Source organism: Phoenix dactylifera, chromosome 7 (genome assembly GCF_051530095.1).
Source record: "Phoenix dactylifera cultivar Ajwa chromosome 7, Ajwa_hap1_PhDact_Kaust_v1.1, whole genome shotgun sequence".
Lineage (NCBI taxonomy): Eukaryota > Viridiplantae > Streptophyta > Magnoliopsida > Arecales > Arecaceae > Phoenix > Phoenix dactylifera.
The window spans coordinates 7,617,195-7,639,206 of record NC_143196.1 but is presented as its reverse complement, the minus strand read 5'-3'; the positions used below and the strand labels follow the sequence as shown (position 1 = coordinate 7,639,206).

At 40.8% G+C, this 22,012-nt stretch overlaps 1 protein-coding gene and 1 long non-coding RNA gene across 3 annotated transcripts; both read left to right on the top strand.

The window, feature by feature from the left end:
* The first annotated feature begins 1,515 nt into the window (after positions 1-1,515).
* Positions 1,516-9,342, top strand: LOC103714923 (OBERON-like protein). 2 transcript variants are annotated; one of them, XM_008802392.6, is made up of 3 exons: positions 1,516-1,844; positions 2,382-3,556; positions 8,478-9,342. In XM_008802392.6, exons 2-3 carry the CDS (start codon positions 2,413-2,415, stop codon positions 9,080-9,082), a joined length of 1,749 nt encoding a protein of 582 aa, XP_008800614.4. In that variant the 5' UTR covers positions 1,516-1,844; positions 2,382-2,412; the 3' UTR covers positions 9,083-9,342. The 2 variants fall into 2 exon arrangements, with proteins under 2 accessions (XP_008800614.4, XP_008800615.4); XM_008802393.6 differs by having other exon boundaries at positions 1,543-1,844; positions 2,429-3,556; positions 8,478-9,264.
* A 4,692-nt stretch (positions 9,343-14,034) lies between these two features.
* LOC149753129 (uncharacterized) lies at positions 14,035-16,292 on the top strand. Its single transcript, XR_016395895.1, has 2 exons — positions 14,035-14,124; positions 14,762-16,292. It is a non-coding gene; the product is annotated as an uncharacterized LOC149753129 (long non-coding RNA).
* Positions 16,293-22,012: the final 5,720 nt, after the last annotated feature.

Genomic DNA, 22,012 nt, shown 5'->3' with positions numbered 1-22,012 from the left:
TAAATATTGTAAGGTGATGGTAGGGGGAACAAGGATAATTTTATTATTGCTCAAGGTTCCAACTAGCTAATTGTATTTTTCCTCGGTTGTACATGGGCTTCCTAAGGTTGGAGGGGGTTACTCTGGTTGTATGCCGAATGAGACTCGAAATTGCCTATAATTTCATGAACTTGTAGGTTATGAAGTGAGTGAGTAGTCCAAGGTTGGTCCATTTCTTTTCTAATTGATGAATTGTCCAAGAAATTGATGAGTTGTAATTTATGGGTTCCAAAACAAAGTGGATGCACGACTCTTCAACTCAAGAAAGGAGGTGACGACCATTATATTGCTAGGCTTATTAATCTCATGTCAAACCCAACAATAATTGCTAAAACTGCAAAATACTTGATATAATAATTCTATTGATATGCTTCATCACCCATGATTAACTCCCTTCAATATTTGTTTTCCACCCCATGTGACACTTCTGCTCTTGAGGTATTTAAAGCTTAAACCTACTCTAGTTATTCATCAATCTAATTTTATGTTCAAGCCACTTCTGACTCTTTTAATTTTGAGTCAAATCCGAGTTGGTTTAAGAAATTTAGTGAGAGCACAGGGTCTTCCAGCACTTCCGTTTATATATTTCAAAATAATCATACTAGTTGTATGCTAATCATATAGTTGAAAAACATTCTATTGCGTAATAACTATATATAAACATTAATTTTTCTATAGAACTAATAATTGATGTATTTATATTTTAAGTTTAATTGATGCATCTAGGCAAGCCAAGCATAGCTTTGACTCAGCTGATTTGCTAATGGGTTGATTGAATTGGAACCAAACATGCGTTATTTCATCGTGAAATGCTTGCAAATTTGACCTAAGTGTTTTTTTTTTTTAGGGGGGGTACAACAAGTGATTTTTTTAAAGCAATTATGAATCGTGCAGTATATGTATCAATCAAAAGAAAAATCACATCAGTGTATGAGGTGAACCCGTTCTCAAGATGTATGAGGCTCAGCAGATGTTCTTAGAGGGTGATTCAGCCACAGTGATTGAGTAGATTAGGTGCGGGCGTGACAGGCCAAATCTACATCCACTAGTCAGGGATGTCTATCATCTTCTGGACAGTTTTGATTCTTTCTGAGTCGCACATATTTTTTGAGAGGCGAACAGTGCGGCGGACTGGGTCGCCTCATCCGCAGCTCATCACTCCGGGGCCTTCATATGAGATGGCACTGGCCCCATCCCGCAGGGTCTCGATCGTGATTTGTATTCTAATTCCTCGTGGCGCACTCACATCCATGTGTAAGTGAGACGCTGGTTTACCAAAAAAAAATATTTTTTTACTATTTTTATGTCACAAGAAAAATGCAAGGCCGTCCAAAGGAAAAAAAAAAAAAAGAAAAAAAAAAGAAGAAAAATGCAAGGCTGTTTGGTGTAAAGCATCCCGCAGCCCATCCCACTACTCTATGTCGCAACGCAAACGCTAGTCAAACTGCCAAAACTGTTGTGTTACCTGTACAAAGTGGGCAGCGGCAGCACCTCGTCATCATCGCTATCGCGAGCCCCCGCTGCGAGAACCGTGTGATCCACCGGTCAAACCCGGTCTCTGATACCGGCAGCGCCGGTCATCTCATTACATCACGCGTTGAAACCGGGCCTTCTCAGTTCTGCCCTTCATTCTTTTGCTTCTCGCAGTCGTCTCCTGGATTTCGTCTTTCCTTTCCCAAGGGGAGCGAGAGGCTAAAGAAAGGCCGAAATTAATCCTTCTCTTTCTTCTCCTCTTTGGATTCCTCTCCCTTTCGGCTCGATTCCCCTCCGAGGCATCTCTGGTTCTTTGGCAAATCTCGTTCCTGGTAAGCGATCCATTTTTAATTAGTGGATTTTTCTTCTTAGTTTCGATTTCTTCGACCTCTAGGGTTTTGGAAGTTGTCGGTTTCCTTTCCCTCCTTATTGTTTTATTTAGATGCTGGGGTGAATCACTTAGATGTATTAATTTCTGTGACCCGTTTTGGATATTTCAGTTCTGAGTAATTGGCAGAGGGTCGTCCCTAACTTGCTTACTTCTCTTGGATGTTAGGATTTCTGATTAATTTCTGCAGAAAGATTGGGTTTTGCTGCTATACGTTGGAGAAATTTTCGATTTTGAGCTGATATTTATCATTTGTCTTGGAAATTAGGATCTGTGATTAATTTCTGCAGCAAGATTGAGTTTTGGCTCTGCATGTTCGAGGAACTTTGATTTCGATAGGTTATTTTTCATTTGTTTGGGGTTGGCGTGCAGTTCTGTATGGCGATTTTGGTTTGAGTCCAATTTTTTATTTTAAGAAGATCAAATGTAGAAATTTTAAATGCTGCAGTTGAGATGAGTTTAGCTTCATTCTTTGTTACAGGTGAGAGTTTTAATCAAAAGGTTCAATTCATATGGGTACCTCTTCAGGTGCAAATTTCCACCAGCATCCACCCTCAACAATGCTACCCCCACGCCAGCACCCCAGGTCTGTAGGACTGCAGACCTCCTTATCACTGGCTTCATCGGATGCTGGTGGGTCCCCTGGTGTCCAGGAACCTGGATCGAATTTTGACCAAGGGAACGACTCTGCCACTGAGAGCGCCAGCTCTCGCGAGACCTGGCCTGTTGAGACCAATTGTTCCGATGCCATGATGGTGAAGAAAGTAGACAAGGAAGAAAAAGAATGTCTTGAACCACAGGTCATTCGGAGGGTTTCCAGAGCAGATAAGTTATCACTCCGTGAAATTGCCCGAGAAAGAGTGGAGGTGATCTCTGAAAAAATCATGGTTATGCCAGATGAACTTCTTGAGGAGATTAAGAGTGAGCTCCGCTTGATCCTTGAGGCTACGGGGGGATCTCAGCATATAGAAGAATTCTTGCATCTGCAAAAGCTCGTCCAAGGGAGAGTTGACTTGACAGCTAAGACCCTTGCCAGGGCTCACAGAGTGCAGTTGGAGATTTTTGTTGCAATCAAAACAGGAATTCAGGCCTTTCTGCATCCAACTGTCAGCATACCACAGAGTCACCTGGTTGAGATTTTCTTGTACAAGAGGTGTAGAAACATTGCCTGTCAAAGCGCTCTACCTGCGGATGAATGTAGGTGCGAGGTTTGCACTACTAGGAATGGTTTCTGTAACCTTTGCATGTGTGTGATCTGCAATAAATTTGATTTTGAGGTCAACACATGCCGCTGGATTGGTTGTGATATGTGCTCCCACTGGACACACACAGATTGTGCTATCCGTGTTGGGCAAATTGGAACAGGACAATCTGTTAAAAGTGGAGCGGGCAATACTGAAATGCTTTTCAGGTGCCAAGCTTGCAACAGGGCATCGGAGTTGTTAGGGTGGGTTAAGGATGTGTTTCAACACTGTGCTCCTGGATGGGACCGGGAGGCCCTGATGAAAGAACTTGATTTTGTTGGCAAGATTTTTCGTTTGAGCGAGGACCCTAAAGGGAGGAAATTGTACCGGAAGTGTGGGGATCTCATTGAAAAGATGAAGAGTGGTGCTACCGAGTCCACAGCTTGCAGAATGCTGCTTCTGTTTCTCCAAGGTATAACCAATTTTATGCACTAGATATAAACATATCTCACTGTTTTAACTGTCATCGCCACTTTCTTTATGTCTAAACGAGCCTTACACTAAGAAAATGTTTTAAATTTCTTACTCAGGGAAGTGTGCTGATTGCTAAGTCATCCCATGCAACACGGAATCTCTTTACAAAGTTTCCATTTAGCCTGTTTTTTAGTTATATTATACAGGTTTCTACATTCTCACATTCTGTCGAACCTCTACCTTAATATAGTCTTTACATTTAGGAGTATGTTTATGAAATTTTAGTGTCTTTTAAAATAGTCACAAGCTTAGGTATAGAAATATGCGCCCACAATTTTTTTAGCTGTTTTAACATTACTTTGCAGTGTTTCTGTTGTGACATGACACTTGAGCCATTGTAAGCTATGCCACTGGTTATGGCCATTTTGATTTGAAAATATCAATTAGATTCATGTGTGTTAATTGTTGATTGCTGAATTTTTTATCTATTCTTTGCAATTGACTGGAAGAATTATTGGTATGTTGATAGTTTGAACATAGTCTCAATACCTCATGTGTCTGCCATAGGGAGGTTGTTTTTATTCTTTGTTCCTTCAAAATTTTAGGTTTATAGTTCCTCCTCCTTGAGGAAAAATAATTCTTTATGACTTGTGGATTTATATGAATCCTTAAAAGTGGCCTGACAATATTGGTTAACTTTAAGCCATTAACTTCTTTGTATATAATTATTTAGGTTAAGGTAAATTAACCATAATTACTGATAACTTAACTTGATATCTGTTAATCTTGTATTTCGAGTTAAATCAGATTTTTTCTTGTTGGGTTTGATTAAGAGGCAACATTTAAGATAGTAACTACCATGTATATAGATTGAGCATTGCAAAGGTGAGGATTAAGGTTGAATCAGTGGCAAAATTAGATAGTGTTATATTTAGTATAAGAAGCTAAGAATTAACTAATATATTTGATGGAGATGATTGTAAAAGAAATTCTCCTAACTCTTTTCTTTCCTTCTCCTTTTATTTTGTGCATGTTAGGTTGGGGGGTAAGCCTTTGAGAGGTCATAATTCAAATTGTTGTTCCATGAAGGTTGTGATTTAAAATATTTGGTTGCTTTTTGCCATCATTTTCATTTTTCTTATTTTAAAAATAGAAAATTAAAATTTTATTTCTATTTTGTTTCTAAACTTTTAAAAATATTAATACGTTTCTTATAATTAATTAATTTTTAAAACATGAACATGTTGATGGTGGTTGAGATGATGATAGTGGTGGCAAAAATAGTGAAGGCTGCATTGGTGATCATGACGACAACGGCAGTAGTGGTAGGGGCATTGACTATGTCGGGGTGACAACAATGATGATGGTGGTGGTAGAGGTGGAGGTGGTGGTGGTGGTGGCATAGATGGTGCGGGTGGCAACAATGATAGTTGTGGTAGCAGTGGTACTTGTGATGGTGGTGGTAGAGATGATGGTGGCATTAGTGGTAGTGATGGCGGCGATATTGTGTGCAGTTAAAGAGATGAGTTTGTTGTTTTTGAATATAGTGAAAGTAAGACTTTTTTTACTTCCATTTTTCTAGAAAATATAAAAATGACTTTTGAAAAATAGAAAATAAAAAACAATAGCGCCAAACATTTTTTTGTCTTAGTTTCTATGGTTTTGTTTTTAAAAATAAAAAAAAGAGGAAATAAAAACGATGCCAAACAAGCTCTTAGCATATGAAATATAAAAAGGTGATTGGAGATACTTGAAATGAAGGATCTAATCTAGCATCAGACCTCATATATGAGTACGCCCGGTATAGGGGACAGTTCGACATACTAATACGCGATTTGACCCCATACTGAGTATTGGTTTGATGCTGGTTCCGTACTGTTTGTTCAATATGGAGCAGTGCGCACCGGTACTGCAAACCTTGCTTGAACATAAATATAATTTTAGGCTTTACAGGGAAATGAGTTATTGACAAGATTGGACTTGATAATGCTTTAAGTGTGGTATAAGGCTCTCTATTTGATATTCACTTTACACCATCAGGTCACAGTGACTCTTGTCTTTAAACTTTGCACATATAGGGTGATAGCTTTTAGAAAGAATATTTAGATAACAATAAGTAGAGATGCTTATTATGGACCAATGTTTAAAGTTTAGCTATCGAGCCCTATGCTAGTACCTTATTAGTATGGTACAGTACACCCCTGTGCTAATATGTTTTACACTGCTGCAATTGGCACAGCACTTGTACCATATGTTGATAGTACAGGGGCATATCAAGTCCTTGTACTGTACTGGCAGTTTGTCAGTTCAGTGTGATAGGCCTTATACAGGGCGGTGGTTGTTGGTGCTTAAAACCTACATAGATGTTGTTTATGGCAAATAATAGTTAATGTATGAATATATTAGTAAACTAACTTCTGCTGGTTCTGCTTATTGAAAGGAGGTTCTGCAATTGAGTTGAAATGAGACCCTGGTCTTGGATGGCTTGCTTGTACATACTCTGCTAGCTGTCATTCAGCATCCTGTAGTCATCATTTTATGCTGAACTGAAAGAAAATTTAGTCGCCCTTCATGCACCTTTTCTTCGTCTTGGAGATTGTAGAAGCTTTGCTTCTTTGAAGTGGTAGATGTCCCTAAACATATGAACTTTTAAAGGATTTTGTTTGTAAGCATAGTAAGCTGCAAGAATTAGGGAAAACTCGAGTTGATTGGATGGCAAGTCTTCCGAGAGTCAATCTACTGAAATCTTTTCACTTAATATTTCCCCTTCATTGGCTTGCTGTGGTCAGGTGTTGTACATAAAAAGTTGTCTCCTCTGACATGATATCATTTGTTGCTTTGATGTCTCACTAGGTATTCCTTAAAATCTTATTGACCTATGTATTGGTCTTGAGTACCACTCTGAGAGCATCAGAAAAAAAAAAGATAATCCTCTGTTGGGCTCTTTAATTGTTTGCAACAGCTGCAATTGGAAGGATTGCATTACAATTTACAAGGGAACATTATATCAAATTGATAGTTTTAATTGTTTAAGCCCAAATCCAATCTGCACGTTTGTTTGGAAACAAGCAGAAATTGTCATGCATTATCATACTGTCTGTTCGATGTGCATTGTCTTTGTTTTCTTCTACAGGGAACTTTATGTCAAGTTTAGCTGTTCCCTTGCATGTTTGTCTCCTCTCAGTTGTATGGGGTGGTTATTACTGCAGTAAGATTGTTCAAGAACCTAGACCTCTGGAAGAGAACTCTTACCAAGTTTTCCTTGCATGCTGATGCTGTATTGCTGCTTTCAAGATTTGTTTGTTTTGGCAGTGCTTCCCCTTCTAATATTTAGACTTAAAAAAATTATTAGTCTTGCAGAAACTACACTTTGAAGTAAGACTTAGATAGTTCTAGCTACATGACTGAAGTGCCCCCTTATATTTCATTAGTTGGCCTATTTCATTACCCTTATATTTCATTAGTTGGCATATTTCATCAAGTGTTTTGTGGAAATTACTTTTTATTAGTGATTGATTTCTACTTTCCTTTTTGCCTTTACTTTCGCATATATGCTTTTGACATTGGAATTTCAAATCATTGTCTATTGTTTCAACAATATCATTACCATTTTGAGGCCACACCCATTTTATATTTAAGCTGTATCACAGTTGTAAAATTGAAAATCTATTTTTTCCTAGTATTCAAGAAATTGCGTCCAGCTTTTGTCTGGCGTTTTATTTTCTGAATCCCTTTTTCGACATGTGAAAGGATTTCAGATTGCTGACACCAAACTGAAGCAAGAAAAGAACAGGGAATGAATAGGTTTAGTAGGCTTTGGTTCTGCTTATGGTAAAATTGTTAAGGTCAGAAGGATGAAGCAGAAGTGAGATCAGAACATATCCTAAAGACTGGGGCTAGCATTATAAAATTTCGTAGGGTGTGTAAGAAGTTGAGTAGTTTGAGGGAAGACCTTGCGCAGCAGAAATTGAAGAGGGCAACAAAGACATGGGTGTCACCATCATGTAACTTCCAGATTTTTCACCTAGGTAGAAGGCATTATAGCCTTAACTCATTCAATTACAGCCATGGAACTAGAATATGAAAGGTGATACTTGCTGCAAATTGATATGTTAGGGAGAAAAACAAAAAGACTTAAAAATTTGGATCCCCATACTGCCCTGTATGTAATGTTACGACTTTCTCAACCCAACTCTACACAATAGTTCTACTCAGAATTTGATTTTTAAAGGACGCAGCCACCTAAAGAAATTGACCCTAACAAAGCTCTAATAAGAACTTCGAGCATAAGATAAATAAGTATATTCACTAGCTTCAATTCTAGGAATCCATATCTGTGACTAGTAGAGTGCAGAACACTTTCTGAGGTTTGGATTGTCAAAACGACAGGCTTTTTTTCACAACAGTAAAAGATCATGTTGACATTCTGGTTAGATGAACAAAGAACAACTTCTGAATTTTAGCCATCAAATTTCCAAATTTGGCATTTTAAAACGATCTCGCACTATACTTATTCAACAAAATTTGCTATATGGGATCAAATGTTTTGGGCTTTGATCCAAATCAATGATACATGATTTAATCAGATACTTTGTAGATAAGTCTGTCATGGGACTATATGATTTTGGTAAGTAGTTCCAACTGAATGCATATGGTAGGTTGGTCGACAATCCCAAATGGATACCAAATTGGTTGTAAGATTCAGGATTGACTGATGTTCTTAATCTTATGCAAAGCAGCTTTTACTTTTAATTAGTCTCTTGGAATTCATTGTTATCTTTTTGATGCTTTTTAGCTAGATTTATTACCTGCCTTCAGTATTTTACTATTCTCTTGTGCTCTTGCATGGACACTTCCACATGCATGGGCGATCAGCTATGTGTCTAATAAAGTAAATACTTTATTCTCTCTTTGTTCAGAGCTTGAGATAGATACAACGAAAAATTCTGAAACCGAAGAAGCTGGGCATCTGATTTCTCCACAAGAGGCTTGCAACCGAATTGCAGAGGTGGTCCAAGAAGCAGTGAGAAAGATGGAGATGGTGGCAGAGGAGAAAATGCGCATGTTTAAACGATCCCGTCTTGCTCTGGAAGCCTGTGACCGTGAGCTAGAGGAGAAGGCCAGAGAAGTTACAGAACTCAAGATGGAAAGGCAAAGGAAGAAGCAGCAGGTAGAGGAGCTTGAGAGTATAGTGAGGCTTAAGCAGGCTGAGGCTGAGATGTTCCAGCTCAAGGCCACCGAGGCCAGGCAGGAGGCTGAGAGGCTGCAGAGCATAGCTCTTGCCAAATCAGAGAAAGCCGAGCAGGACTACGCTAGTTTGTACCTAAAGCGTCGGTTGGATGAAGCAGAAGCTGAGAAACAATATCTATTTGAGAAGATAAAGCTTCAGGAGTCCCAACGGGCTCCACAAGGTAGCAGCAGCGGTGGTGACCCCTCACAGATGCTGATGTACTGCAAAATCCAGGACTTGCTGAAGAATGTCTACAATGTGCCTGGCAAAGCCGAAGGGCAACAATCAAAATAACTGCCTTGCTCTCTGCTCAATGTGTAGCGGCATCAATTGGTTGTAATGCTGGACTCGGACCATTCTATTGATCTGCTGATAGTAGTTTGTATGTTTTAGTTCGAATGTCTGTGCGAAACAACCTTCATGTCCCATTAGTATGTTAATGTATGTTTTAATGTGAGTTACCGTTTTTGCTTTTACATTTTTGGGAATGCTCTTCCTTGTGTGTAGGTGCACATCTTTTTTTAAAAAATATATTTCTTATCGGTACGAGATAATTAGTTGGTGATATCAGGTTACTATGGTTTCTTGGGTGTGAATTTTGCATAAAAATTCCACTTAATTACTGATTTTGCAGAAAAATATTGGAGTAGTTTTTTTGGGTGGTATATTACAAATTTAGGGGTCTCTGGACAATTTGGCCCCTAGGTCTAAAAATGAGACAGGCAAAATATATTCAGTGATATCCTCAATATGTGGTTATTGAACGCCTGGTACAAATTTGAATTTCTGATATTCTCTATCGCTGGTTTCCATATCCATCTTGTCCTTAGACCAGGAATAAAGCTACACTCCTCAGAACTGGCTAAAATTGTTCAGGGATTCCAAGATGCATATTATTTTTCCCAAAAAAGTAAAATAATATTCCAATCTTTTCTTGCAAAATCAATAAATTAGGTTGTTTTTAATGCAAAATCCATTTCTTGGTATGCGTTTGGATTTCCATCTTGTATTTGTCGCAAACTTGGAGCTGCGGTGTTATCAGTTAGTTGATCTCCTTCTGTTTATCTTATCATAGCTACATTATGCATTGTCTCTTTCTTAGAGTGTTGTCGATAGCTACACTTGTAAAATAGCATGATTGAAGCCTTGACAGGATGGTTGGAGGACAAGGGTGTGAAGGGTCTCAAGATTATTTGCCAATATATGTATGTAGAATCCGGATCTAAATCTGGATGGGTTGAATTTCGAAAGAGCCAATCAGTACTGATATATTATCACAAATAATTCCATTATTACTGGTATGATTTGAGCTTGAAATTTAACCACCTAGTTTAAAATCCAACCTCTAGGAAAGTGAGAGAAACGGACACCCGCTTATTGTAAGAGGAGGGCAATCAACACTCTTGTGTGTTTCTTAACCAAATTTTTTGCTTGGAGTCATCTGTTTTAATTATTCAGTCATCTACTCGTCGACAAAAATTGATTAATGGTTGTCGACTTCATATTTTGTTTTTCTTACAATAACTATCGAAATCATTGATTCTTAAAATTTTGACAAACCACAATGGTTACTGTTGGGGGAAAAATGGACCACCCCACAAATACAATTAAAGCACCCAAATCCGACAGCAAGGCCGAGCTCATGCAGGCTGCCAAGCTCAGAAGGCCGAGCTCAGAAGGCCGAGACCAGAAGGCCGAGTTCAAAAGGCTGCCGAGCTCAGAAGGCCGAGCACAGAAGGCTGCCGAGCTCATGCAGGCTGCCGAGCTCAGAAGGCCGAGCACAGAAGGTCGAGACCAAAAGGCCGAGACTAGAAGGCCGAGTTCATGCAGGCTGTCGAGCTCAAAAGGCCGAGCACAGAAAGCCGAGACCAAAAGGCCGAGACCAGAAGGCTGCCTACCTCAGAAGGCCGAGCATAGAAGGCTGCCGAGCTCATTCAGGCCGAGCTCACAAAGCTGCCGAGCTCATGCAGGCTGCCGAGTTCAGAAGGCCGAGCACAGAAGGCCGAGCTGACCTCAGAAGGCCGACCTTGTCGTCCACATGCTGCGGCCATGCCCTGCAGCAGCCTTACCGCACCATGCTTTACTTGCCGGCCACGCCACGACATATCAACCAGGGACCATACCTTGCTACGACTGTCAACGCCTCACCATTCTCAAGAATGGACTACACTGCGCGCCACAAGTAAGCTCTGGCTGCACGCCATCTCCTCCCATGATGGGAACGGGCTATCCACGGCAACTCATTACTTCCACGCCCACGTCGAATCGTGACGGTAACCCATTAATTTGCTCAGTCACATCACAGGTAACCCTGGCACTCCCCCTATAAAAGAGGAGCTTCTCCCTCTAAAAGGGGGCTTCTTCCTTCCAAGGGAGGGCTTCGGACTTCTATATACAGGCCCTCTCCTTCTCCAAAATTAAGCTTCCCTCTGACTTAAGCATTGGAGGGCAGGCGCCGGAAACCCCGGCCACCGGCATTTTGCAGGTCTCCCGAAGGACGCCGCCCGCCGACAGACCGCCACCCGCCATTCTCGCGCCGGAGCTCCTCCTCCTCAGCCGACGGCCGCCCCCGGGTCCAATTTCCAGCAACAGTTGGCGCTAGAGGAAGGGACCGAGTTGTGGCCATGAAACTAAGGAGTAGTGGAGCCTTTAATGCCTCTCGGCATCATGCTCTAAGTCTCGAACGGTCAGTCCAGAATTCACCACCAAGATCTCCGGTAGAACAAGTTCCACAAGTCCAACCCGAGCACTTCGACACGCTAGTGCAGCAAGTCCAAGCGCTAGCCATTGCAGCCCAAAGCCTGTAACAAGTGGAGGCCCCTCCTGTGCCGCCTCCACGAGTTCATGTTAAGCAGAGGAAGAAACTTTCTCCCGAGCCATCTCGAATCAAGCATGGCTCCCGTTGCAACGACGTATGTGGGGGCAACCAGTGAGAAGTAGTAGCCCAAGTCTCACGTCAACGAGTTGGATGGAAAGAGAAATAAAAGCTGAGGTCTGGAGAAGGAGAGTTATGGAGCTATAAAATGGGATTGTAAGCCTCTATGGCAAAGGGTACAGCCCCATTAAATCCCATTGTCCTTCCAAGTCTTCTGTCTTCCGGCAGCAAGTAAGAAACCAGCATGTACTCCCTCCTCACGGGTGTAAGTCCTCAGGACGGCGCCCGCAACGTTGCTCTCCTTTAGAGCGTCGCCATCACCGAAGCCCCCGCCGAGCTCATGTAGGCCGAGCCGAGCTCAGAAGGTCGAGCTCATGCAGGCTGAGCCGAGCTCAGAAGGCTGAGACCAGAAGGCTGCCGAGCTCATGCAGGCCGAGCCGAGCTCAGAAGTCCGAGCTCATGCAGGCCGAGCCGAGCTCAGAAAGGCCGAGCTTGTCATCCACTTGCTGCAGCCACGACCTGCAGCAGTCTCATCCAGGCCGAGCTCATGCAGACCGAGCTAAGCTCATGCAGGCCGAGCCGAGCTCAGAAGGCCGAAACCAGAAGGCTGCCGAGCTCATAAGCCCGAGCTCAGAAGCCCGAGCGCAGAACACCTCTTCCAGAAAATCGAGCCAAAGAAAGCTGGTGCTAAGCCAAGTCCTGAGGGACTTTGAAGTTCGGAAGCCATCAAAATGTCTCCAAAAGGTACAGGATGCCATTTTGGCTTTAAATAATTTTAATATTTTACCTATCTTCAGGTCGGAGAATGCAAAAGATGACCTACGGGTATCTCTATCTCCAACGTCGCCCCACTACAGGTGGGAACGCATGATCGCCAACAGACAAAGCCATCTCCGGTCTCCATCTCGATCTCCCTCAAAGACCCCGACTAAGTTTGGGATGCTCCGTGTGTCGACTGTAGAGTCTCAAACTCCCTCGACCTCGGAAAGCGTCGCAGGTCGACAGTGCATTCCCAGACCCCTCGACCTTGCGCACGATCCCTTGACTAAGGTCGAGATGCCCCGCTGAGTCGACAGTGAGCCCAAGCTCCCTCGGCCTCGGAAAGTCAGGGTAGTACCTTCGCGGCCCTCCGTGGCGCTCGACATCGACAACGGGGTAGTACCTTCGCGGCCCCCTATGGCGCCTCCTCGACTAAGGTCGAGATGCCCCGTGTGTCGACAGTGCGTTCTCAGACCCCTCGATCTCGGAAAGCGTCGCAGGTCGACAGTGCGTTCTCAGACCCGTCGACCTTGCGCACGATCCCTCGACTAAGGTCGAGATGCCCCGCTGAGTCGACAGTGAGCCCAAGCTCCCTCGGCCTCGGAAAGACGAGGTAGTACCTTCGCGGCCCTCCGTGGCGCTCGACATCGACAACGGGGTAGTACCTTCGCGGCCCCCCGTAGCGCCTCCTCGACTAAGGTCGAGATGCCCCATGTGTCGACAGTGCGTTCCCAGACCCCTCGACCTCGGAAAGCGTCGTAGGTCGACAGGGCGTTCCCAGACCCCTCGACCTTGCGCACAATTCCTCGACTAAGGTCGAGATGCCCCGATAAGTCGACAACGAGCCCAAGCTCCCTCGACTTCGGAAAGACAGAATAGTACTTTCGCGGCCCCCCGTGGCGCCCGACAACGACAACGGGGTAGTACCTACGCGGACCCCTGAGGCATTCAACGACATTCGACGACATTTCGACGATATTCGACGACATTTCGACGATATTCGACGACATTTCGACGACATTCAACGCCATTCGATGCCTCCTACGATAACACGCCCCGATCTGAGTGGGGGCACCCTGCTAAATCAACCACAAGCCAAAGAAGGCTGCTGAGTCGACCTAAAGCAATTAACTCTAACTGCATGAGAAATACACCCTACTTGGCACGCACATCTCCATATATATTTGGCTATATTACAGGATGATCGACGGCTAGACTACTTCCTTCGCCCGAGCCAAAAAGCGACTCGAACTCGGAAGTCGGGAGGTAGTGTTGGGGAAAAAAATGGACCACCCCACAAATACAATTAAAGCACCCAAATCCGACAGCAAGGCCGAGCTCATCCAGGCCGAGCTCATGCAGGCTGCCAAGCTTAGAAGGCCGAGACCAGAAGGCCGAGCTCAAAAGGCTGCCGAGCTCAGAAGGCCGAGCACAGAAGGCTGCCGAGCACAGAAAGCTGCCGAGCACATTCAGGCCGAGCTCATGCAGGCTGCCGAGCTCAGAAGGTCGAGCACAGAAGGCCGAGACCAAAAGGCCGAGACCAAAAGGCTGAGCTCATGCAGGCTGCCGAGCTCAAAAGGCCGAGCACATAAGGCCGAGACCAAAAGGCCGAGACGAGTGACAAACAGAGCATGTCACAGGAAGGGCCAGAAAATAGCATTTCATCAGAAATTGGCTGGATTCTTTTTGGCTTCCTGATCTGGTAATTCATCTTCTACAGAATCATCTTCATTATTTATGCTCCTTAAATCTTAATAGGCATATGCACAAACTATAATATAAACAGTTCTTGTTTGTGAGGCCATGGCAATGTGGTCTCTTCTCATAGTTGCAAAGTATAAATTTAAACTAGCTACCATTCGAGTCTCAGATAAACTTGTCATTAGATACCCAAATCCTATCATGCTTGTATTTGCAAGCAAAACCTGCTTGCCATCCATATGCGCTGGTTTTGACATAACCTTGCATTGATTTCCTATGCAACATCAAGTAAAATAATAAGTGTCAGACCATAAAGAAGGAAAAAAATATCCTTTTATCTGCTTGATTTTGGACATGAACAATTAAAATGCTGGTTGATTTTCTGGGATGCTTGGATATAAATCCACCTAATTTATGTCTTGCGAGGTCACAGATTTGAGAGACTGCATTGCAGTGATAATTAGAGCCATAGGGTGGTCTCATGAGCCATATGTAGGCAGTCTCATGAACATAGATATGCCAATCTAAAAGAGTTAATACTCCTGATGGATTGCCTAATTACCAACTAAAGTTGTCAGCAACAGTAGATAAATTTTACATGCTTACACAGATTTTCTCAGTATAACCTGTATCTCCAGGAATTCTCAACTACCAGCTCTATGTGTCAGATTGTGGGAATATTTTAAGTTCCATCTCAGGAGTACTATAACAACAGCTGATCTCTTCCCACCCTCAGGTTCTGTGATCATTGTACAAAGTTAGGAAATTACAATTTGTTCATCCATATACTTTGATGTGAGGCGTTGGAGATGGTGAATATAAGAGTTCGTAGTGATGCAGTCTGTTGAGAGCTGTAGATACATACACGGGCTATAGTTTTGATTGTCTGTAAAGGTATTGAACTGCTTGGTGTTGCATACTGTTAACCCCATGGTTTCAACGGTTTACTATTTGATTTTGATGATAACAAATAAATGAATTTAGTTCATTATTATGATTATAGCAAACGAATGAAAATTAGAAATTGAGATTTCTTTTGAAGGCACATGCTGAAATTCTAAATGTGTGTTAGTATTTTCGGCATAACTTTTTATTGAAATATAATATTAATGCAATTCTTATTAATCTGGAAAGAAGACTTATTTATCTAAAACTTTTATATTCAATATATTTTCAAATTTGAACGTTGGCTATGAGTAATAAGGTCTGCAATCTATCTATCCATAGCGGTAATTTAGGTTGACATATATTTACTCTTTTAGCTGTAACTTTTCAACCAAATATTCTTTTGAGATGATTCTTGTCAGGTTGGAAAGATACTTAAAGGGTTACAACTTTGTCTCTAGCCACTAAGTCAAATTTAGCCTTTTGATTTGTCAAAAAGGTGTTGCAAAGCAGAAAATCAAATCTGATATGAATCTGCCTACATTACATGTGTTGAAAAAGGGTTTCTAAAGCTTCAAATTATTTCAAACAGAAAAAATGGCTTCTCAAGCCTATAAAAGGAGGTTCATACCTCATATTGCAGTAAAAGAGAGTTCCATAGAGTTTGAAAGTAAAATCAAGAGATAAAAAAGAGAGCATTCTAGTTCAGTCTATATTGGAGAAGAAGAAAAGATTTTAATTCGTCAAGCTTCCTTTCTCTCTTATTTCTTTCTTTGTAAGCTTCATTTGTAAATCCAACTCTTTGGGAGTTATTACACATAAAATTTCACCTCTTGCACTCTAGTTCTCAATTTGCATAAAGCTTTAAATTCTTCATTATTTTTGCAATTTGCATACGTTTACAAACTTGATTTTTATCTCTTTTTTTTTTTTTGTTTATAAACCCAATTTACGTTTACAAACTTGATTTTTATCTCTTTTTTTTTTTATATATATATATAAACCCTAGTTGGGCCAACACATACTACCATGAGGTACGGGATCTTGGCAGATGTTCTTTTTCAAAGTCATAGTCTCTTCTGTGCTATGAAATAAGACCTTGTATTTTATTATGCCCATAGTTGTATCATTTGTAACACAAGCAGCACTTTCATGTAATTATATATTTTTCTCTTGAAAATTTTGTTGGTATACGACGATCTAATATGCAATAAGATGTAATGTCTTATCCTGATAGTTCTGTGAGTATTTGTAATACAGAGAACAGTCATTTTTCTTGTTTTATTTGAAATTGTTTATGGGTACACAATGACCTTATTCTGGCCATTCTAGATACAAATGCATGTCTACTTCTTTGTTTCTGAAGATTTTTCTTTAAGAAGCTGTTGTATGAGAACCCCATCAGAATATTTTAAATCCATAAGATGGGAAGAGAGGCTCCTTTTATAAAATCATGCTGATGATTTCAGCCATGCCCTTGGTTTTGTGCCGGTCTGGCAATGACAAGTTGCACCATGAAGAGTCTGTAGCTGGCCTAGATCCAGTCATCCAAAACTTTATGGGAGCCGATACGAATTGAAGAAATTATTTCCGAATTGTGGAACAAGATTCAGATTTTGTCAATCATATTCCAATTAACAAATGAACCATGTAAAGTCCTGTATAATGTGCATTTTGTCTTGTACAGTTATATGCCCATAGACTAAAGTGGATCAAGTGAGTGTGTGACTTTGAACAAATAAGGTCTGAATTTGTTTTGATTGCATCACTCTTCTCAGCTGAATACCATTACTTTTGTCTGATTGAGGGCAGGATATGATGCATTATGACCCATCTTTCACTTGATTCAGACCTATCCCCATCTTGGCATTACATAGGATTAGGTCAATCATGAGCTAAATTTTAATCAATTTTAGATTTAGGTTAAAAGGTTGGTAACACAAAGACCAACCATCTGTTGAATGGAACCAAGGGATATATATGCTGACCCAATAGGTCCCTCAAGTAAAACTTGAGTCTAGCATGGCCTAGACACAACCAAGTTTGTTTGCTTTAAGCTGAAATCCAAGGTGGGAAGGTTACTACTGCTGGCCTCTTTACCTCAAAGGACCAGTGGAGTGGTTGGGTGAGACTTGCATCAGAATGTGGGAAAATATTTGTGGGAAGAAGAGGATCATGCCCCTTGTTTTTGAGTTGGCACAGCAATGATCTGCTAAACATTGAGCAAATTGTGAGTTGGTCTCAATTAGGGACAACAATTATTCTAAATGACTTAGGCTCCAAGTTCTCCTAATGTGCAATCTGATCAAGTTTAAGCAGGTCATGTCCCTTGTTTTGAGTTGGTGCAGCAATGGTTGTAGTCTATGTTATTGAGAGTTTTAGGTTGGGTATGGGTCAGACACCAAGATGGAAATCTAGTTAGTTAAATACCATGTCATTGTGCGCAATCTGGTGAAATATGTAATCTTTCTTACCTTGGTGGCTTTGTGCAAAATTCATCACCTGTTGATGGAAGTCTTTTTTTATCTTTTATTGCAGTTAATCATTTTAAATCACTTGCAGGTGAGAACTCTACATACAGTTCCAATTATTAGAAGATGGCCTTCTCTTTATCTTTTTTCTATATTACTCGTAATTATAGCCTTAGATTCATTAACAATTTTGCAATGCTACGGTAACTCAGAGCAATCACTCAGGAAAGTCACTCTAAGTGGCTTGCAAAGGCCATTAAGGCGGGTGTAAAGTAGATGGATGGTTTAAAGTTCTAAACGGAGATGTGAAAAAAAGGGAGGAGACAGCCTTTCCCTTCTACACCAAATGAAAAGAAGGGAAAACCTCTTCCAATAACATGAAAAGAAATACTGTTGGTTATCCTCTAATTAACGAGTCCCCCTCGATTTAAGATCACAAAAGATATCTACATTATCTAATTAATCTAACATGAGCATATGAATATTAAGATGTGATATTATAATATTTCATTACTTTAAATATCACAAAAAAGAAAACAAATAAATGCAACTGAAATATTCAACAAAATTGAAATGTGTATTCTATTTTACATATTGTGTATATGAATAGTACATATACTAACATGAAGATTGTGCCATTATCTTAGCCTCGATAAATGTGCACTCTCCGGGTACGTATCGCCAACTTTCTTGGGGCCCTTAGTCACAGTTGCACGTCTCTCATCTGTATGCGCTTCCCTATGGAGGCCAATTATTTTGAGGGAGGCTAACTGAGCTATGGATTGGATTGCTTGCATTCCATTGTTTGAGATTCGGCTCAATGAACTTCTTTTCAACTGGGTGATAGACTGATAGGCTATATTATATTTATTTTATGACTGTATAACGTGCTGCCTAAATATGTTTTTTTTAAAAAAACATAGTATTGTTCAAAAGAGGCTTCTTTAGAAGCTGATTCCATTTTATCCCTGGAATTCATACCCTCTTGCTCATTCTTGCAAGAATTAGGATTAAGATGGACTCTTGATCTTATAACATATGAGTATATGACGGTCTCTTCGAGATACTTTTTATTAGGCATTTAAATAAATCACCCAATGTCACATCTCAAATTCGGAGCATGATATGGCTGTATCACTGAAAGATATAGTCCACGATAACATGAAACCAACATTACATTTAGCTTCCAAATTCATCTCAAATAAAATAGAATAAATAAGAATTCAATTTCATTATTCATTAAATGCAACTATTATTGGTTTAGAGCTTTTAAATCCAAACATAAATACCAAACCCATAATCTTCAAAATTTTAAAAATTACTAAGCTGTGAATTCATCATCAACGCAAGAACCAAAGTTCTATTATATAGATCGCCAAGCTTGTTAGCACGAACTCCAAGCCTGAACCATTCTTCGTCTCAGTAAGTAAACCTTTCACAATTTTATCAGATCAAGCATATACTTTTGCATGAATCAATACATCATAATGTGAAAATAACAATATTGCAAGAAAAAAAGAACATTTCATAATATCATATGATAAAGTAAGTCATAAAGTCAATCATGCATGTAACATTATTAATATATCATAAATAGGATTCTAGGTGTATAGCATAAAATAAAATTATAAATTATTTACCATTTAACTATATCATTGATCAAATTATATCTTTCAGACTAAATGCTAAGTTTACTATTATATCCGTGATAGGGCCGTAATCGACAAACACCAACTACTATTACTCGTTGGTGGGGTTATATGCCAACTATTATTATCCGCTGGCAGAGTTGTATGCCAACTACTATTACCCACTGGCAGAGTCGTATACTGTTGCCCAGATAGACAACCCAAGAGGGGGGGTGAATTGGGTTTTAAAATAATTTAGATAATTTAAAACGTTATGGATGATTAATTAAAAACTATTGCAAGTTATTTAATTAATTACTATGTGCTGTGAGTAATATGAAATGAGAAGAAGGAGAGACAATCAATCACAAATACAAGTTTTATAGTGGTTCGGAGCTAACCCTTGCTCCTACGTCCACTCCCCAAGTCTCACTTGGAAATTCACTATAATCCCCTTGGATTACAGCCGGTTGTTTTCCAAGCTCACAACCAAACTTGTTGTTTTACGAGCTCACAACGAACTCGGTCGGTTTTTCCAGGCTCACCGACTAGAACCACCCCCGATTGTTTTCCCGGGATCACAATCGAACCCTTACACACGTTGGTTTTAACTCGGCTCACCAACTAACCTCAATCCTCTTGATTCAATCCCCGATTGAACCAAGTAAATACAAGTTGTAGAAAGAAAACAGAAAATGAGCTTCTCAAAAAGCAGATGAAAACAATATGAACAATAAATGAAGTTAAGAAGCCTCAAACGCTTTTAGATTGAAGATGAGGAATGGCTTCTTAAACTTCTGGTCTCCTCTTGAAAGAGTAGTCGACTTGAATGCAGGAGAAAGAGGCTTTAATTGCTGGGAAGATGTAGTTGGAAGCAGTAAATGCAGATCTTCCTCTTTTTCGTTGAAGAGCACGTTGCAGAGCTTGAATGCTTGATTAGTTGGAGTGAAATAGTTGTTATCTTCCTTGCTACAGTCCTCTGTGGCTATTTAAGCCAACCCCCACGGAAACTAGCCGTTAGAGTGCTTTTTCTGCCCGTTCTGAACACTCTGCGCAGCCTGACAATATGACCGTTGGTGGGTTGGAGTCGACTCGCGCGATCAGGAGTCGACTCGGCTGTAGCGGGAGTCGACTCAAGCTTTTCCGGAGTCGACTCGGCAACTGTTCCAAATTTGAATTAAAGTTGCCTTCACGACTGGGAGTCGACTCGTCTTGACCTGGAGTCGACTCGTCAACTTCTGGAGCTGACTTGGCAATTTTGGAGTCGGCTCATCCACTGAAGTCCGTGGATCCAATTTTGAATTTTGTCCACTCGAGTCGACTCGACTGTCCTGGGAGTCGACTCGAATCTCAGAGCCCGAACTCCCGATCCTCTGTCTTTTGGCTCGTCCAGTCTTGGAGTCGACTCGAACTTCTTTGGAGTCGACTCGGCTCTCAGTTTCCGAAAGATGGTCTTCTGCCTTTTGACGTGAAGCTGTCTTGGAGTCGACTCGAGCTGTCTGGGAGTCGACTCGAATCTCAGAGGCAGTAACTTGGTTTTCTGTCTGTCTTGGGGTCGCGGTGTCTTGGAGTCGACTCGCGTATTGCGGGAGTCGACTCGAATCTCAAAGTCCATAAAATGGTCTCTGACTTTCTTTGTGTACCGCTGAGAGTCGACTCTTGCTTTCTTTGGAGTCGACCTGTCAACCATCGGAGTCGACTCGCGTTCCACTGGAGTCGACTCGAATCTCAGACCCGAAAACTGCTCTCTGACTTTTCTGCCTGTGACTGCTTGGAGTCGACTCTTACTTCCCTGGAGTCGACTTGGTGAACATTGGAGTCGACTCGCGCACTTCAGGAGTCGACTCGTTGACAGGTTCTGAGTTGATCCTTTCTGTTCTTCTGTCTGTTCTCAGTCGGAGTCGACTCGTACTCATCTGGAGTCGACTCGAGCTCGTGCCAGTGAACTTGATACGCTTGGAGTCGACTCGTGATACTCGGGAGTCGACTCGAGTCTCAGACATTGGTTCAAACAGACTCCTTAACTTATCCAACAATTATGAACCAAGTCTTGGGACACTTAGACAGGATTTTCACTGAAACACTCAATTGAATTCATTAGTAATTAAAAGATATACTCAAATGCTTTGAGCTCATCAAAATCAAATGGGATTTTAATCAATCACTCCACAATCTCTCCCTTTTTGATGATGACAAAACACTGAGTATATGTAAAATGAATTGCTCAATAAATAATGAAATAAAATCCATAAATGAATTCAAATGTCTGGTAATTCAATTTATCCAAGCTTGAAAGGAGTGAAACATTAAATTTCGGAGTTAAAGCTCCCCCTTTCATTTGGAATTATATAAGCCTTCATATTATGCAATCAATTGTTTGGCTTATATGTCATTAATGATTTAGTTTGATTAAAATTCAGATTCTCCCCCTCAACATATGCATTCAACTATGTTTTGATTCTCTGAATTTTCTTTTAATGCTTTGAAGTTTTTGAACTGAATTTTTTGGTTTTTAGAGGGAAAATCTGTCAATTTGTTCATGAGTAGGATTCAGCTAATCTCCGAATATCCCTTGAATAGATTCTGGAGATTACTCCATTAGGAGCCCCAAAAGAGAGATAATGAGCCTCGAGGTACCGAATCCACTTAGAACAAATTTGTGTGTGTTTTTAAGAGTTTATCTTTTTATTGATTTCTTTTACATATTTTATCCATGTTTCTCCCCTTTTACATATTTTATACATATTTCTCCCCCTTTTTGTCATCATATCAAAAAGGAGGTAATCACACACAATCAATGGCACAAATGGCACAACCAATCATCAAATGGCACAGAAATGAAGATAAGATGTCTACTCATTGTATTGATATGAATGTGAATACATTTGAGCATACAATAAGTAAA

Bases quoted from the DNA above. Each gene is read 5' to 3' on its own strand.
- LOC103714923 (XM_008802392.6), top strand. From the start codon at position 2,413: ATGGGTACCTCTTCAGGTGCAAATTTCCACCAGCATCCACCCTCAACA. The intron at 3,557-8,477 runs GTATAACCAATT...CTCTTTGTTCAG, and splicing joins GCTGCTTCTGTTTCTCCAAG to AGCTTGAGATAGATACAACG.